A 10,751-nucleotide genomic window follows, 5' to 3' on the forward strand; every position below is an offset into this window, starting at 1 on the left:
CCCCCCCCCCGCTTCACCTTTGGTCACCCTGCGTGGGCAGAACGCCCACCCCCCTCCAGCCGCCCCCACAGTGAGCCCAGTCAAGTCTGCAGCCGCGACAGTGCCCGGGTGGCTGGCTTCCTCTGCACTGAAGGCCAGATTTCAGGTCCCCCCCTTGCCCTCCTTCTCCTTCCACCCAGTTCCCACTGCGAGTGGCACTGTCAATGGCTCTTTCTCAAGGGATCTTTGTCAAGGGCTGGGAGTGAGCTCCGTTTCCCAGCCCCCTGGCCGCGTGAGGCAAAGCCCTGTTGGGGGCAGACAAGCGGAAGCACGGGGTGGGGGGAAGGGTCCCATCTGTGCCTGAATGGCGGGGCTTTGCTCTCAGGGACTCGCTTCTCCCACAGTGGAAAAGGGGGGTGCAGGGAAGACGCGCAGGGAAGGAGACACCGGGGTGAGCGTCCGCCCCTGTCCTTAGCAGGGCTGCTTCCGAGTGACCTCTAGCCACGCAGCCTTCGCACCAGGTGGCCCCTCGCCTCCTCATACAACCTTATTGGGGCCAGAGGTCCTCGGGCCGTCTCCACACAAACCAGTCGTGGGAAAACAAGAGAGACTGAAACCTGGGTGTTCCACCACACCCCCGTCGCCTCCCCCGTCGTGTGCGCAGTCACTCTCCCCTGGCTCATTTCTTTTTCTCTTTTCAGTCCCTTTAGGCTCGACTGGATGACCCCTCAGGTTCCTTAGGAGTCTGAGACTTTGAGAATCCTGTCATTCCCACGACCACTGTCCCAGGCCATCAACAAGTGGCCCAGGAAATCTAGGAAGGGATTTGGAAAACAATGACCTGAAGAAATCTGGGGGAATCTAACAACTCTGCCTGATCTGCTTGTTAATTATTTCTTTTCCCACCCTGCGCTCCCGCCGGCCCTCCTCCTCCGGGGGATCTGCCTTGGGATTTCACTTTGATTTTCACTTTAATTCACTTTGGCTTTTATCCGAGGGCAGCTGGCTGGCTCAGTCTGAAGAGCATGAGACTCTTGACCAGGGTCACCAGTCTGAGCCCCACGATGGGTACAGAGCTTCCTTAAAAATAATAATAATTTCTATCCAAACAAAATATTGGAAAAAGAGCTGTTCTCTCCCCCACCCCCCTCCTCCCAAAAATGCTGGTTCCAGAGTCCAACTCAGAGATTTGGAGCATTCTAGAATTTATACTGTGATCTTTCACTAATAATCAAGAGTTAATTTTTCCTTGTTCTCTCTCCTGGTGATCCCGTCAGCCTTCACCGACGAAGACCGAGGCTGAGAAACCGTGGCTGCCGGCCCGAGTGAGGAGGGAAATGGACGTCACAGACGACAGCCTGGCCTTCCTCAGCTAGACCCTGCTAGGTAACGGGCAGGACAAGAGGTGAAGTTTCTGCTAAATGAAATGCAGTCAGGGGTGGGGGCGGGGGATCTAGGGGCCTCTGGGTGGGAGAAGAGACTGTGGCCCCATATTATAAGGGGACGCCTTCCTGAGACCAGAAAGAGCTCTTTCTAGAGTGTGGGACAGTTCAGAACGGCTCCAGCTGCTGAGCGAGGGGGGCCCAGAAAGGGCAGACTCTTGGTCACAGCAAGGAGGGTTCAGACAGACATTCGGGGGCTGCGCTGTGAAGAGGCCTGCGGACTCGTGGCTCAGGACAGAGCGCGGCCCTGGCCACAGGAGCTGGTGGCAGACACATGCTTTCGAGATCCCGGGGCCTGGAGGGCTCTGCGTGTCCGTCCGCCCCTCTCCCGGGGGACGCGCTGCTCAGGATCCTCACCCTGGCTTGTCCCTCCTGAAGCGAGTTAATAAAGTGGAAAGAAACGTGGCTCTTGCCAAGAGCCCCTGGCGGATTAGCAAATGCCATTGTCTGTGCTCCCTGGCCGGTGTCCTGGATTTGAGGCTGTTTTGTTCCCAGCTCGCATCAGCCCCTTTCCTGGCCAGTCTCTCCCCAGCTGCAGCCTGGCACAGAGCCACCGCCAGCCTGCAGCTCTGGGCTGCGGGAGCGCCAGCGTCTGGGGAGTCTGGCCAGCTGGTGGCCTCACTGAGGGACCGGGGATGAAGGCAGGTGGTGGAGCACTGCGGCCACTATAAGGGAGCACCACAGAGCAGGGCGGAGCCGGCAGGGCCCCGAGGAAGGGGGGTGGTGGGGACTGAACACACGTCACCACCACAGGTCCTACACGGGCTTCTGACTCCAACTTCAGGATACAAGAGACCCTGCAGTGTCGGGCGCTCCGATGCGTCCCCGTGTGTCTGCACGGGACTGGCATTTATGGCCTGACACAGCACCTCTAACACTCTGCAAGATGCTCAGGCCTCCCTGGGCCCCGAGAGGCAGGGCTGGAGTGACACGCGGCGGGGCGGGCAGCTGATGTGACGGGTGCCCGGGGGACAGCATGGAATGGAGGGGCACACCCTCCTCCAGCCGGTGAGCCCTGTGCCTGGAGCTCCGGGCACACTCAGCCTCCACTGGCCCTGAAGCCTCTTTTGTCCAATCCTGGGCCTCCTGCCTCTGCGCGGAGTCCAGTGTGGGCGCAGAGGCAGAGGAGGCATTGGGACGGAATGGAGCCAGGGCTCCTTCCGGAAGGTAAGCAGCTGTTCTCAGTGGCCCTAACATCCTTTTTGAACCTTTTGCATGCCCCTTCCCTTCCTTTATTTTGTTAAAACACAATACAAACGTCTGCAAACCACACGTACCGCCCAGGGACCAAACCTTACTAGTAACAGCACTAACAGCAGCGTTACGATGTCTTAAGGGCTTCCTGTGTGCTGGGGGCTCCGTAAATCCTGCTTAATTCCCATCAGAAACGGAGGTCGGAGGAGCTCAGCAGCTGGCCTGGGTCAGCCAGCTGCCGAGATTTGGATTCACACTCAGGTTCGACTTCAAAGCCCTTGTTATTAACCACTTGTGCCGCGTCTTGAAACAGGAATGAGGGGTGGCTCAGGTCATGATCTCACGGTTCGTGCATTTGAGCCCCCCGTCGGGCTCTGTGCTGACAGCTCGGAGCTGCTTCAGTTTCTGTGTCTCCCTCTCTCTCTGCCCCTCCCCCACTCATGCTCTGTTTCTCTCTGTCTCAATAATAAATAAAAACATAAGGAAAAAAATTAAAAAAAAAATAGGGATGAAACTCTGCGTTTAAAACGCCAGCGGCCTCCTTCCCGGCACCTGCCCCGCGGACCGCCCGGCCGCTGCCAGGACCGCCCCACTGCTTCACTGAAGGAAGGCCCTCTGCAGCAAGCGGGCATGGCTTCATCTAATTCTCACAACACCGCGAGAAGACAGTATCATCGGGCTGATTTCACAGTGGGGGACACAGGAGCGGAGGAGGGTGCAGCAGCTGGGGGTGGGGAGCTGGGGGGAGCGGCGCGCCCCCTGCACAGCCACGCTGCTCCCCCAGCTGCGGGAGCAATGGGTAAACTGTGGGGGGGGGACACATTTCCTGCGTCCCTGAAACTACAGGTCACGAGCCAAGGCCGCCCAGCAGGGAGGGGGCGGGAGGGTGGGGGCCGTCCCTCCCAGTCCAGCCTGTGCAAACAGGGCACCAGGGACGAGCCTGTGGCGGGGCTGGGCCCGGGGTGGGTGGGAGGGGGAGGCTGGAAGGTGAGGCGAGTCCCCACACGGCATGAGGGACCGGCTGCGGCGCACACGATGCTACTTACGCCCGAGATCTGGGCTGAGAGAGGGCGGCTGAGGGCGAAATGACCGAAGCCCCATCCCGTTCACCGGGGGAAGGTCCGCAGGACTCTGGAGAGGAAACCGGCCCCGCAGCCTCGCTCTCACGAGGGTCTAGGACGGCGGGCCGGCTTGCTCCCAGCGAGCCAAGCACTGAGCGAGATCCCAGAAGCTGCCGGCACCTCGGTCCTCGCCCAGTGCCTCTCGGAGGACAGTCAGCACGACAGGCCGCCTGTTCCACTCTGGCCACTGCTGATTCTAGACAGCCCCTCCGTCCCCCCTGCACGTCCCCTGCCCCTCCGTTTGTTCCCTGAGCTCTCCTCTCCGCCCACCGACCAGCAACCCCCTCCGACACGCTCTTCCTCCTCACCTGGATGTTCCTTTTGGTGATGTCCCTGGTCAGCTGGGCCTTGCCCGTGCTGGGGTCCACGCCGGCCAGCGGCACCATGACCTCCCCGATGACGTCATCCCGGGAGAATCGGTCGAAGCTGAGGATGAGGAAGTGCAGCACCAGGTCGGGCAGCTGGCTGTAGGGGATGCCATAGAAGGTGAAGGTCTCATCGAACACAGGGTCCAGGGTCTTCCGCAGCACTCTGGTCTTCACCCGATGCCGCTTGTCGGGAAGGATGGTCATTTTGATGTAGGGGTCAGAGCCCTGGGTCTGTTCATCCATCACCGGCAGCCCATGGGCCTCCTGGATTGTCACCACCAGCGCTTTCTTCGGGAAGCTGTAGTCCACCGAGAAGGTGAGGGACCCCAGCATGACCTCCTCCTCAGGGGACGACGGAGAAGTGGTCTTGCTCTCCCCGGGGGTCAGGCTCGCCACGGGGCTCCTCAGTTCTTCCCCATAGTCCACTGTGATGGGTAACTGGTCTATACAGGATCCGGAGCCGGGGCCCCTGGGGCCTTTGTCGCGGCCCAGCAGGCCAGCCTCAGCTGAGTCCAGCACGTTCCCACGCCCCCCTTCCCTCCCAGGGCCGTCTTTGTCTCTCCGCACTTTGATGATTTTCTTCTTGTTGCTGAGGGCCTCTGGGTAGATGCTGATGCCTTTGAGCATGTGGATAAACTTGTAGGGGGGGGTCTTGTGCTTCTTCTCTGCCCGCTGGTGACAGCATGTCCACACGAAGACGGTCACTGAGACACACACCACCAGCACGGACGCCCCGATGAGGCCGGCCACCACCGGCGACACATCTACAGGTGGAGACCAGAGCTGCATCAAGGCAGGTGGACCTCCCCCCTCCCCCCGCGTCTGGAGCTCCCCAGCTCGGTGCCTATGTAGAGCAAGGTGGCCTGGCATGGAGCCCGCGACGCAAATCCAGGCGTGTGAACCTCCCGCTCCCGGGGATGCCCCGAGCCATCCTCTCTGACCGGCCCACAGCTCCTCTCTGACCGGCCCAAGTGTGCCTCTCCTCCAGGAAGCCTGCCCGGAAGGACCCCCTCACCCCCCGCCCCCCGGAGGCCCTGTTCTTTCCCTGGCGGTCTGGCGGCACTTAAGGACTCGGGGCTCCTACCGATCCGCGTCTCGCATAAAGCCGCCCTGTAGGTGTTATAAAGTCACCTCCACCGCAGCCGTTACACAGCACTCAAGGACACGGGCTGTGTGTGGCTCTGGAGCCTATTCCGTAGCCTGTGCAGACCGACTGGCAGCTGGGGCAGGAGAAGGCCGGGCTGACCTGGGGGGTTTGGGGAGTGCGCTCAAGGTGGCGAACGTGGGTGGGTGGTAAAATGAAGTCTGGATCTGAGTATTTTAAAAATATATTCCAAATTTCAGCTCCCAGTTCCCGAAGAAACAGGGACTGTGTGGGAAATGTCAGCTCTTGGCTGAAACATCAGCTTCTTAGCAAGGCCTTCCCCGACCGCCTACCTGTCTTCCCACCTGGATCCCCGGGGCCTGGCCCTGCGTCATCTTCTCCGTAGGTCTTATCTGTCTCACACTCGGCGAAACACACGCGTGTATGCACCCCCATAATATATACATGGGGACGCACACACACGTGTACGATTTTACTACAGTAAACACATCGTCACTAGAGAGTCAGTTTCACGGGGACAGGGATTGCGTCTGTTGGGTTTATTTCTGCATCCTCAGCACGGAAAACCCAAGTATGTGCTTGGTCCCTATTTGCTGAATGAACAGCTCCCTGCAGGGGAGCACACCGTGTCCTCCCTACCTCTCCTCTGTCCTTGCCCACAAAGATGGGACTCTAACAACTTTGGGGTTTCTTTTCCCTTTTAAGTTCACTGAAACCAAATGAGATTTAGGTCTTAAAGGTCTAGATAAGGCTTCTAGTTGTCCACATTACTTTTTAAGGGACACCTTGGGTAGGGCAGGGAGGACTAAGGAAATAGATGTGACTTCAAAACATTCCAGATTCTTCCTGAAACCTCCTTCCACAGACATCGGCCTGGCTCGTCGCCTCACTGACTGTAGACCTCCGCTCAAACCTTACCTATCGGAGTAGTACCTCCTGGCTGCCCAAGTGAGCTGATATGCCCATCACTCTGCTTTATTTTTCTTTTTTTTTAAAAAATGTTTTATTTATTTTTGAGAGAGAGAGAGACAGCGTGAGCAGGGGAGGGTTAGAGAGAGAGGGAAACACAGAATCCGAAGACAGGTTCCAGGCTCTGAGCTGTCAGCACAGAGCCTGATGTGGGGCTCAAACCCATGAACCATGAGATCATGACCTGAGCCAAAGTTGGATGCTTAACTGACTGCGCCACCCAGGCGCCCCTCGGCTTTACTTTTCTTCACAACACTTACTACTCCTGACACATATTCATCGGTCCTCCTTACTAGCTAAGATTAGTAACAGTGACTGTCTGTTTTGTTCACTGCTATACCCCCAGGTCCCTAGAGCCACACAGCACATAGTAAGAAGTCCCGGAACAAATGAATTAGTGAATTCAAAACAGCCTCCACAACTGTACAGCCGCTCTGGAAAACAGTGTGGAGGCTCCTCAAAAAACTATCCATAGAACTCCCCTATGACTCAGCAATAGCACTGCTAGGGATTTACCCAGGGATACAGAAGTGCTGACGCACAGGGGCACATGTACCCCTATGTTCACAGCGGCACTTTCTGCAATAGCCAAATCATGGAAAGAGCCTAAATGTCCATCAACTGATGAGTGGATCGAGAAGATGTGGTTTATCTATACAATGGAGGACTACATGACCAAGAGAAAGAATGACATATGGCCATTGGTGGCAACGTGGATGGACCTCGAGGGAGTCATGCTGCTGAAATAAGTCAGGCGGAGAAGGACAGATACCATATGTTGTCACTCATAGGTCTAACAGGAGAAACCTAACAGGGGACCATGGGGAGGGGAAGAGGGGAAAAGAGTTAGGGGGAGGGAGGGAGACAAAGCATGAGAGACTCTTGAATACTGAAAACAAACTGAGGGCTGAAGGGGGCGGGGGGAGGGGAGAGGGGAAGGGGCTGATGGTAACGGAGGAGGGCACTTGTGGGGAAGAGCATTGGGTGTTACATGGAAACTAACTTGACAAAAACTATTAAAAGTATCAAAAAAATAAAACTTTCCTTGAAAACACACACACACACACACACACACACACACACACACACCCCAAAACAGCCTCCACAGACTGGAAAAAAGAGAATGAGTCCGTATGATTACATATACCAAGGATAAATGTAAAATTCTAGAATGGCCTTCAAAAATCTATTGATACACAATGGGAGGCCTTACTTGACAAGCCTGAGTAGAAATAACCTAGTTGTATATTGCAAAATATATTAGGTGAATGCCAACCTACGCCATGAGTGCGATGTCCCAATGACAGGGGGGAGGCGGAAGCATAACTTAACGTGCACGGTCATAACATACATGGAGTGTCCTGTCTAGCAATGACAAGAATGGAAACCGCTATTTTTCTGTGGACATTTACTGTGTCCCTGCCAGGCACTGCTCCAGAGCTTGCCCTGAATCAAGGAACTCATGGAATAGACACCACTGACAACGTCTTTATAACTGAGGAACCTGGGGACCCGAACGTGCAAGAGGCCATGTGGGAGCAAATGGCGGTGACGGGATCCAAGCCCTGGTCTAGCCAACACGGGTGCACCTCTTCGTTATGGACAAACGAGAGAGTAAACGCCCTGGAAGTCACGTCAAACGAGGAAAAGTCGAGCTGAGGGGTCTGGGAATAATAACGTTCTTCAATTATTTAAGGCATTTTGATAGACAAGGTCTGCTCTGACTTTACGAGACGAAGGCCCGACACCAGAGCAGACAGGTCACAGAAAGGCAGACTTGGACTCCGTGAAGAGACTCCAATTATTATTAATTCCGACTCACAGTGGCCCAGACTGCTTTGCCAGGCAGGGAATCTCCACCTGAAAACTTCTGGAGATTGGATCACCGTTGGTCAGGCATATTCTAAAAGAGCTTTCTTCAGTTGGGCTTGGACTAAATGTCTCTCAAGTTCTTTCTCCAACATCCCATGATTCTATGAAAGTTGGGATCAGGCAAGAAACGAAGAGGTTACGTTTTTTAAGTAATACTAAGGAGTGAAGCCATTAACAAAATAAATCAAGGTGACTATGATTGTAGTAAACCATAGTAGTGTTTATTCTCAGATATTAAGGGAAATAAGAGTTGGTAGGGACAGGTTTCATAAAATGGGAGCAGCCTTGGTGGTAGGCTCTTTGAAAGCAGGTGGATCCTGTCCATCTTTGAGTCCCTGGGGCTTTGCATTTAATAGGAGCTCAGGAAATATTTGTTTGGCCAGCTCATTAGATTCAATTGTCAATCAAAATGGGCACAATCTGAAAAATTGGTTCTCGATTCACCAGCAATCAGGATGTTCCTGAAAACCGCTTGGTACTGATCAAGGACAGTGGACACCGGTTGGCTCCCTGAGAACAGGGCGGCAGGAGACCTACAAGATAGGCACATTTTTGAGAATGATGTGAAAGGCAGGGGTGAAGGCCTAGGCTGGGAGGCACTGGAATAATCCTTTTGGCTCTACTCTAGATCTACTCTTATCTCGCAGGAACCCACTACTGCTTATAACGCCTCCAAGTTTGCGGTTAAAAAATGGAGGTGAGACAGGTAGAGAGAAGAGGGAGGATTCGTATTTTCAGGAGGGCAGAGGAGGAAGAGAAGACGGACAGTTGAAGCCGTCCCATCTGTGGATTATCCGGCTGCTCTCCTCTACCTGGTTTCCTACTCTTGCCCCATTTTCTTCTTCATTTTAGTATCTGTTAACCCCTGCCTCTCTCCCCCACACCCAAGGCAGTGAACTAGAAAAAATCAGAGATGCTGAAACTCAGAACCCTCTGTCTTGCTTTAGTCGAAAGCTCGGTGGGAAAAGGAAGTTGGAACTAATGGCTGAAGGGAGCGTTCTAAAGTAGTCATAAATTGCAGTGACTGTGCTGTTTGCTCCTTTTGTCCTCCCAGGTCACGGATAATTGAGTGTTGGCTGGGTGTCTCTCCCAAGGGCTGAGGCATCTGAGATGAAGTTCTCTAAGAGACATGAGAAAGTCAGAAGTGGCAGCTCTCTCTGCAGGAGCCTCTGTATCCGGCCTGTGAGCCACATCTGGGCTGAGCCAGCTCTCAGCCTGCGACCAGACCTGCTGTCGACACTCCTTCGCTAAATAAAACCGCCTTTCCCTGTCCAGTGGGCTCGGCTGACACAGTGACGCGACAGTGGAATCCTAGCACTACACTTGCTTGTTTGACTTCACCCCAAGTTACTTTATCTCACTGAGCCTCAGTGTCCTCGTTTGGCAAATATATATATGATATTGCCGACACTGGAGAATACCGTAAGGACGAAATAGCATGGAGTAAGTAAAAGGCTGAAATAATTTCTTTTCTTGCTCTATTTCTAATTTTAGAGAGGGGGGATGGGGACAGAGGGAGAGAAAGAGAGAGAGACTCATAAGCAGGCTACACGTTTAGTGCTGAGCCTAACACAGGGCTCCAGCCCACGACCCTGGGATCATGATCTGAGCTGAAATCACGTCGTTCACTTGAGCCACCCAGGCGCACCCCCTTTGAAAAATCTTTTCTCTTTTCCACTAATATTCCTCCTAAAGGACACCACTATACTATGCTTCATAACTTCTAACTTTTCAAGGAATTTGGAATTGTAATTAGAGAAAAGAATATGCTGGAAAGAAGGCATAAGGAGAAAACCAGCAAGAAGAAAACCATGATCACAAAAGGGAAACCGATTTTGGAAATTCAGGACTCAAAGAGCTGCAGAGGATGAAGTGTAAGAAAGAAATACAACTAAGATTTAGCCTTTGGGAATCAGTGGGAACCAGTAGCTAGTGGGTGTGATCTGTCTTCTGGATCCTTCCACTGCTCTGCTGTCTTCTCTTCTGATATGGAGGTGGGAGAGCTCACGGTTCCGTTTCCGTGAACCTCTTACTGGGGGTGAGATAAGCCACTTCCCAGCTGGATCATGGCCCCACCCAAAAACCTGTAGTCTGGCTGCTCCGACCTTCTGGGCTGTGTGAGGGACAGGCTCTCCTGGCGGAGGTGAAGGAACCTTCGGCCGGCGGCACCTGTCATTCAAGCTGGGGTAGACATGAGGGAGAAGCCGGGCAACTCTTATTTTTGTACCGGGAAAGCATAGCCCAGGAAGTTTGCACCCCTGGCCCATTTTGGAGGAAGCGCCAAAGAGGAAAACACTCGCGCGTCCAGCCTTTCTTTCCCGTCTTCCTCCCCATTTTCCACTCCGCTCTCAGCCCCTGGGCGTGCAGCCCAGCCGAGAGCCCAGAGGCCCGGGTCGGGGCCCAGGCGCTCCGAGGTGACGTAATGCCTTCCCGGGTACACAAAGCGGCCTCCCCCGGGCCCGGCCTCCGCCGCCCCTCCCCCGCCCCCGCCCCCGCCCGCGCCCGCGCCGTGAGTCCCCCTCTCAGAAAAGCCGGCCAGGGAAACAGGGAACAAAGGCCCGGGAAGAGGGGCCCGGGCGCTGCCAGGAGGCCCAGAATAGACATCACGTCATCCCCGGCTCGGCAGCGCCAAGCGCCATTTGGTAGCAGCGGACGGACCCACCATTACGGTGCAGAACCGCGCTCGAGGGCTCTCGGCGGC

At 55.0% G+C, this 10,751-nt stretch overlaps 1 protein-coding gene and 1 long non-coding RNA gene across 3 annotated transcripts in view; both read right to left on the reverse strand.

Moving 5' to 3' along the window:
- SYT11 (synaptotagmin 11) overlaps window positions 1-10,751 on the reverse strand; it is an 18,081-nt gene that overhangs the window by 6,699 nt on the left and 631 nt on the right. For both annotated transcript variants that reach the window (XM_029936015.1, XM_029936014.1), the window contains exon 2: window positions 4,045-4,868. In XM_029936015.1, the coding sequence (XP_029791875.1) occupies window positions 4,045-4,868 (824 nt within the window). The remainder of the gene's footprint in view (window positions 1-4,044; window positions 4,869-10,751) is intronic.
- LOC115288587 lies at window positions 8,250-10,478 on the reverse strand. The gene is made up of 2 exons (XR_003907108.1): window positions 10,135-10,478; window positions 8,250-8,583 (listed from the first exon to the last, which is right to left on the reverse strand). It is a non-coding gene; the product is annotated as an uncharacterized LOC115288587 (long non-coding RNA).

The sequence above is a fragment of the Suricata suricatta genome, chromosome 3 (assembly GCF_006229205.1).
Source record: "Suricata suricatta isolate VVHF042 chromosome 3, meerkat_22Aug2017_6uvM2_HiC, whole genome shotgun sequence".
Taxonomy (NCBI): domain Eukaryota; kingdom Metazoa; phylum Chordata; class Mammalia; order Carnivora; family Herpestidae; genus Suricata; species Suricata suricatta.